At 38.4% G+C, this 8,102-nt stretch overlaps 1 protein-coding gene across 1 annotated transcript in view; it reads left to right on the top strand.

Moving 5' to 3' along the window:
- The window catches only part of KCNQ5 (potassium voltage-gated channel, KQT-like subfamily, member 5), an 84,213-nt gene extending 76,823 nt beyond the window's left edge, over positions 1–7,390 (top strand). The window contains exons 11-13 of the mRNA XM_009710281.1: positions 4,838–4,969; positions 5,868–5,994; positions 6,379–7,390. Of these exons, the coding sequence (XP_009708583.1) occupies positions 4,838–4,969; positions 5,868–5,994; positions 6,379–7,320 (1,201 nt within the window). The 3' untranslated portion in view covers positions 7,321–7,390. The remainder of the gene's footprint in view (positions 1–4,837; positions 4,970–5,867; positions 5,995–6,378) is intronic.
- Positions 7,391–8,102: the final 712 nt, after the last annotated feature.

The following is an 8,102-nucleotide window of genomic DNA, read 5'->3' as shown; positions in this document are numbered from 1 at the left end:
AGTAACGAAAAGCTGCTTGAAGCGTTTGTGCAATGTTGGGTGAGTAGGGAACAGAGGGGTAGCGTGGTGAAACGTGGTGTGCTCCACAGCGTGCCTTGGGCCAGGCCCGGATCAGTCCTGCTCCTCCGCAGCCTCCGCTGGGGTCAGAGCAGTGCCCAAAGCAGTTTTTGCTAGCGGTACGCTGAGCCCTTGTGCCAGCAGGTTTTGTAGCACTACTCAACCAGCCCTAGTCTTGTCGTGAACAAAAAGCCATTAATATTCTGCAGAGCTCCTGGAGACTAACAAAAAACATTGCATTTTCCAGCTATGTTAGTTCACAATGGTGAATGTTTATAAAAGAGACTAAAAAGAAGATGAAGATATCTTGTTTCCGTATATTGCGATATCTCAGATCATTTTTCATAGCAAGAGGCGCTAAATTCTGTAATACTCTCCACAATGGAAATGATTGAATTATTTTACTATTTATGGAATATAAAATTAGATTTGAGAAGCATCAATAAATATGCAATAGGAAATAACTGCAATGGCAGGAAGATGAACTTGCTGACCTAAGAGGTCTTTTCTCTCTTTAACTGTGGTGATTGCATAGATACGTTTTCATTTGTTGTTAATAAGAAATAATAATAATAAATGTAGCTAAACATAACGAAACTTGAGAATCCTTGAGTTGATAAGCTGTATAGTTGAATAGTCATACATATTTAATAGCCAAAGAAGGAAAATATCATTTACCATTTAAGTTCAGTCTTTGAAATGTTTCTGCTACACCTATAAAATATATTTTTAGCAACCATTATGAATTCAATGGTGGTGTTTCAGAATCCTCTGTTTCTGTTAAATCCCAATACATTGTACATTTTCTGTCCAGATGGTCTTCAGAGTCTAGGCGAGGCTCTTAGACGTGTCTTTGGCTACGACAGCACTGTGCTTGGGAGAAAACAAGGTCTCCAGCTCTTAGGGGATGGGTTAGTCCAGGTCAAGACCCGAGACAGGGGGCAGTTTTGACCCACTCACCCCACACGTAGTGGAACTCTTTCTCAGCCACCTTTGTTTGTTGTCTCGATATTGGATCCTGATCTCTTCTGCACATTGCGGTGTACCAGCAAGAAGAGCTGTTTGGCAAGATAAGGGTAGAGAGATGGAGGACCCAGCACAACTAGACCTGCTTTCCTGATGTAGTAAGTGAGGAACCAACCTGTGGTCACCTCATCTAGCTACGGATCTAAAACAACCTACCTGTCTTTTAATCTTCAAGGCAGTAACCATGTATGAGTTTACTTGAATCCCAGTAGAATGAAGCTCCATTTCTTCCTGAGATAGTGACAACCCTGACAAGATAACAGGTTTTAAAAAATAACATGAGTATGACAGGGTTGCACAGAGGATTAGGGATGTTCTGAGTCAGTGCCACTCTCAGTAAAATGCACTGATGACAAGCAGAATAACTTTTAATACTGGAAGGGACAACGTAGATGGAAATTAAATGCAACAGATGCCAGGAAAGATATGCAACCTGCATGTTCAGAAAACACTGTAATTCTAGATCAGTGCTGATCCTGCATTTGACAGGTAAATGCAATGGATGTTGCGTTTGGCTGCTAGGCGTCAATAAGACAAAAGTTGGTATTGGACCTGTAAATTTCTACAAATTATCAGGGCACGTAAAGATTAGTGGGACCTGTGGCTTAGACATTAACTGTAGACAAAGCACTTCGATATATTGGTCTAATTCAACACAAGACTTTTTTTCTGCTGTCCTCTGAATGCATGATTGAAATAGGTTACTTTTGATGGCTAATTCTCACCAGAAAATTGTCACGCTTGTGACTTGGGTAGGTTTACGACCGTGTACCGTCTATCACATTAGAGCTGAATTATAAAATACCACCTCGCTACACAGCATACAAGGATTTAAAAATGCAAATAATGTTTTTAAGAGTCATGGAGACTACACGGTTTTGCTCTTTGGGGTTAATTCTTACTTTCCATGACTGCTGTTTGGCCAGTACTAGCAGTTCAGTGTTGCCAGTGGCGACCCAGTTCGGTTTCTGATGAGTCTTGTTTGCCCCCCCGTGGTACAACCAGAAAAGACAGACCGAGCTGTAGCTGGTTTGCCCTCTTCCTCCTGTTTCTCTTAAGGGCTTCAAATACTTGGGGTATGAACAACTTTGTCCCCGTTTTCCCTTTTTTGTACAGGTAGTTACCCACCAGTGCCCGCATAACTGAACCCTTTGTTTTTATCACACAGGAACACACCAGAATAGGCAACTTTTTATTCTAGAAAGAAGGAAGGTCAAAGGCTTTTTTGTTCACTGTTTTTGAATACGGTCTATATAGTTGTAATAATCTTTCAGGATGGGTGTTCAAGCTTATCGAGTTCAATTACACAGTTATTTCAAGATATAGAAAACCAACTGAGTTTTAAAAATTAACAATAAATAACTATGGAGAATCAACCAAATTTAATATCTGCAAAGCAGTTGCTAGGCTCCATCACTGAAGGAATTCAGGTTTTCTGTTTCTTAATTAACTTGCAGGCTTTTAAAATGCCAGTCTTTTATAACCCTTCAGGTTTTTGCACAGTTTATGATATATTATTACATATTTGAAGCAAAAAGAAATAAGCAATAGGGGTCTGTTCCAAACCCTGCTGAAGTTATTTAAGATGGCATCACACGAGCTAATACCTAAACCAGAAACACTACAGCTACGCCTCACTGATACAGCCATGATGCTTTTGATCCTGGGTTTGCTGAACATTATGAACAAACTGCCTTCATAAGCAAAAAACCTGCTAGAAAGCTGCAAAGCAGTAATGAGGACTTGTGCACACTGATTAAGAAGCTTCTCTGGCTGTTAATAAAATTAAGTCTTCTGTCTCTTCTCTTGTAAAATCACCCAGTCGTGGTAAATTCAGTTGTCTTCAACTATGCTATTAATCCTCTGGCTCTGCTTGTCTAATAGAGTTTCATATTTTTACTTTATCAAGAGCATGATGTAAAAAATTGTGACCACCAAAACAGAGAGAATAATAGCAAAACAGTGATACTTTCTTCTGTGTCAGCTACACTACTTATTCTTTGTAACCTGAATAAAGAACTACATTCCTGGCGATTGTCTGTGCTGTCAGACTACTATGAACAGAACATCTTGGCATCTTTTGACAGCTAAAAGGAAAAAAAAAAAAAATCTGCATCCTAGCTTCAGAGGCCTTCAGATTACAAAAGATGCTGAAAGTCATTAGTCTGTAGAAGTCGCTGGCAATGGAAAAGAAGAAAGTACATCATCTGACATATTTAAAACCACATGCAGATCACTCCTGAACTGTCAAGGTGATGGACTACCTTTTCCATTTTTAATTTCTATAATCGGAATCATAGTTCAAGCTTTATACCAGTGACAAGCAATTTTCTTTCTAACTGGAAGTTAACAGAATGGAAAATATCAGCAACCTAAGCACTGTGGGAATAGGCTGATATTATTTGGAAGAACAGTTAGGTATGATACAGAAATCAGTAGAGGATCACTATATACCATTCATCTGACTCTACAAGCCTATTATCATAACATCTGTCCTAACTATACATAGCATAGTTTTCCTAAATTCCACTAAAACACTACTAATCTATTTTTATCACAGAGCAAGAGCCATGTTTTATTATAACTCATTGTCTTACAGTTGCTAAATACATATCATAGCAAACACAGAGGGAATATATTAGCATGAAATACTGGCATTTGGAATGGGATACTGATTTACTGTCTCTGGGTTTTTAATTGCAATAGATTGCAAGTATCAGCGGTTTGGTCCTAATGAGGATTCATAAGCTCTGTAACACAGCCCAGAACGGCCAACACACCTGGGCCCTCGGCTTCTCTCCCAGTTCTTGCATGGTTCTCTCTTCCGCAGTTCTTGTGTAAACCAAGGAGAACTGCAGCTTTTACCAGCTGACTTGGAAAATCGGCTGTCATTTACTTTCCAAATTTGCCATTTCTATTAATTAAAACTTGCAATTAATATCAAGCTTTTCATTCTAAGAAGAGCTATTCAGTGGACATCACATATTCACATAAGCATCACAGAAACTTGTGCGAATCTCACATAAAAAACATATGCCATTCATCAGTTTAGATATTTACTGTTATCTGATACTTATCATTCTGCAGTAAAATTCAAAGAAAAAAATCACCAATGCTAATTAAACAATAATTCCCATAGATTTCAATATGGAACAAACATGAAAACTTCTTTTTAGCCTGCAAAGGCCTGAATGTTGATTAAAAATAAAAATTGATGGAAAATTAATTGAGTGGATACATTTAAATTTTTTTACAAAATAGAAAGCAAAGAACTTAAAATGAGCACCAGAAAAAGAATACTATTATTTATGTTTGTGTAATCGATTTATGAGAGAAGCCTTTCCTCTAACAAGGACAGAAGTAGCAGAAGCACAAATGTAGCTTACAGGATATCCCACTCAAGCCAGCGGGACTAATCCCAGGTTTAAGTTAAGCATGTACTTCAGTATTTTTCATATTGGGCACCTAGCGTAAAAAAGCCAAATAGGTGTGTACTGATAAACATGCTCCGTACTCTTTAAAATAGTGTTACCTGCTCACTCTTAAATAACAATTCAAAGGGATAGCTACAACACATTTGTACTTACACATTTGTACTTATAAAAACAATTGTGTAAAAGGAAAAGTTCACTTGGACAAACCGTGTTGGAAATATTTCCCATTTAAAAATTAGCTGTCAAATTTTGTCAGTAGAATGTATTGTATTGTTTCATACCTGTTGAAGATTAATCTCTGAAATGCTTTTTCCCCACAGAATTATGAAATTTCATGTTGCAAAGAGGAAGTTTAAGGAAACACTTCGTCCATATGATGTCAAAGATGTCATTGAACAGTATTCAGCAGGTCATCTAGACATGTTGTGCAGGATTAAGAGTCTTCAGTCACGGTAAGGAAAGAATAATTTTTTTGCTCTGCATAAGCATCTTATCTCAATCACTCCATAATGAATATGGGTAATGTCCAACATTTCTGTGTTATATTTGGGTACAAATTGCCATTCATGCTTCAGCCCAGCCACTCTTTCTGTGAACACAGCTGAGCCAGAAATTACATTGTGGCTAAAACCAAACAAAAACTCATGTATCTAAATTGTCCCCAGAAAATGGCAGTCTGAACAATAGAAAAGGTAATCCTTTATCTGTAAAGCCCTTTCATAAGTTTAGTAAGGAGGTTGCCAAAAGGATAAAGTCGACATTGAGAACTGCCTTTCTTCCATCCCAGACTTTCTTTTTTCACAGAAAAGAAATTGGGAACTACTGGTAATGTAGTATTTATGTACTTCTTATGTTCTAGATTCTCAGCAATAATAATTTTTTTAAAAAAAAAAAAAAAAAACAAACAAAAAACACAAAAACATTGCATCATGTGTGTCATTACCAGCATCAGGGCCAAGATTCCTGCTTCAAACTGCCAGCTTTCCGAGGACTCGATGCTGCTGTTAGGACAGGAGAGATGAGGGTGGCACTGGTACGTCTGTCACTCCACAACATCAGGCTGCTGGAGAGGCCACCTCCTCTCTCCCCCTCTCAGCAGGTCTAGCCCTGGCTCTCCCAGATGATGGCCAAGTTCTGGCCCCCGCTTAGTGCCAACAGAAAAGCCTTAATTGTGCAAAAATAACTCTTTTTTTTTGTTGTTCCTTAATTAATCAAATTAAGTTTGTCTTTTTTCTCAAGTGCTTTTCTGAAGTACTGTGATTTTAATTTTTAATGTATGGCTATAGCAAACACTTCCATATCATCACCACCGTTTTCAGGAATCACAGCAGCTTTTGATTTCTCTTACAGTGTTGACCAAATTCTTGGGAAAGGACAAATCACAGCAGATAAAAGAAGCAGAGAAAAGAATCCTGCAGAGAATGAGACAACGGATGACCTCAGTATGTTAGGGCGTGTAGTCAAGGTGGAGAAACAGGTAGAGTGATTACCTGTGTCGCTTTGTCTTGCTCTATTGCTCATGCCTTTTGTGTGTTTTATTGCCAGTTTCAAAGGCTGAACAGGTATTTTTTTTCTAATATCTGCTTCATTTGCATGTTGAAATAAAATTTATATGAATTGTATTACCTTAACTGTCTTCCATGTACAGAAAAGTAAGGAAAAATCACAGATTACTAATTTTTTTCCCATTTTATCAGCTTGCTTATGAAAAATTTACGTGGCATTATTTTTCCAGGGTCAATAGCATATACCAAGCTCCTTCCATCTGTCTCTTCAGCGTCATATTTTCCCTTTGCTTGAGTTCCAAATATTTTAAATTAGTATTTGGCATTAATGTTAACCTTTTCCTCTCCTCCTGTAGGTACAATCCATTGAGTCAAAACTCGACTGTCTATTAGATATTTATCAACAAGTTTTGCGAAAAGGATCTGCATCCGCGCTCACTTTGGCTTCATTTCAAATGCCAGCTTTTGAGTGTGAGCAGACTTCTGATTATCAGAGTCCATCAGACAGCAAAGATTTGTCTAATTCTGCACAAATGAGTGGATGTGTATCCAGATCCGCTAGTGCCAATCTGCCTCGTGGCCTACAGCTTATACTGACACCAAATGAACTTAGCACTCAGGCTTACTATGCTTTTAGTCCAGCTATGCATAGTCAAGCAACGCAAGTGCCAAACGATGGACCTGCAACAGTTAATAATACATCAAACCAAATAAACCAGGCAACTAAGCCAGCAACTCCAACAACATTACAAATACCACCTTTCTCATCAATGAAGCATATCAATAGGCCTGAGCCTGTTCATATTATTCCTGCAACCACACAGGAAAATATTTCCAATGTCACCGCTTGCCTTGTTGCATCAAAGGATAATGGACAAGTTGCACAGCCCAGTGCGACGAAGGATCTCACGTGGAGAAAAAGTCTGGATACAGAAGGGGAACCTTTGCTTTCAGTTAAACCTGTGGTGCAAATGGATTTAGGAAAATCTTTATCTGTACAAAACCTTATACAATCAACAGAAGAACTGAATGTACAGATTGCTGGCAGTGACTCCAGTGGTTCCAGAGGTAGCCAAGACGTATACTCCAAATGGAGGGAGTCAAAATTATTTATAACTGATGAAGAGTTGGAGACAGAGGCAGGAACAGAGACTACTGAAGCCATCTCGCGCCCGTTAGTGGAAACAACTCTCTCTGCTGACTCTCTAAGGACTGGAATATCAAGATCATCTCAAAGCATCTGCAAGCCAGGGGACGGTACAGAAGCACTCAATCTGCTCCACGTCAAACTTAAATAACAGCTTGTGGGCTTTCTTCATTGGCTGGGTCATTCCTCTAGTCATACATATCATAGCATGAACTGTTTTGGAAGCCTTTTTAATAAGATAAAATCACAAAAATCAGGATGAATCTACAAAGCAGTTGAATGAGCCCATATCTCCTAGTTGCATGAAAATGCATGTTTAAGTGATGGCTAACATTCAAATTTACACCTACAGTACGGCAGCCTTTCATGTAGTACAGTAGGTTTAAATATCAAGTTGCCTACAAAGCTAATGCTGCAGGATGTATCAAAAAGCAAAAATTTGAGCATTTAGACCTAGTGCCGTTTCTACAGGGCAGAAGTAAAAATCGTAAGGTTTAAAGCACTTTGCTTCTGAACTAATTAAATATATATATATAAAATGTCCTGATTTAGATGATAGTTTATGTTTACAACAAAAAAATTATCTACAGCTGCTAGCAAGGTACCAAGGAAACCAGTAATATGGGATTAGAAATGGCTGCCAGTTGCAAGATACACACATTAGCTCATCAGTAATCAGTTATTTTTAAGTCTGAAAAACAGTATGTTAATATCCATCCGATTTTTGGTGATTTAGTGCTGTGGCAGAAGTGCCTGACACACCACTATCGTGTTGTTCTTTATAAGAAGAACATTATTTTGCGATGGAAAAGTTTGTATTTTAAGGATTGGGGCTGGCCTCAGAAGTGGATAACCTGCGTGACTGCACTAAAAATTCAGGGGAATCTCTCCTTCTTCCAGTCTCATTGAGGAGCTGTCTTGTGAATCGGAAAC

Source organism: Cariama cristata, unplaced genomic scaffold (genome assembly GCF_000690535.1).
Source record: "Cariama cristata isolate BGI_N322 unplaced genomic scaffold, ASM69053v1 scaffold9761, whole genome shotgun sequence".
Lineage (NCBI taxonomy): Eukaryota > Metazoa > Chordata > Aves > Cariamiformes > Cariamidae > Cariama > Cariama cristata.
The sequence above is the reverse complement of the archived record's forward strand: the minus strand, read 5'-3'. Positions and strand labels throughout refer to the sequence as shown.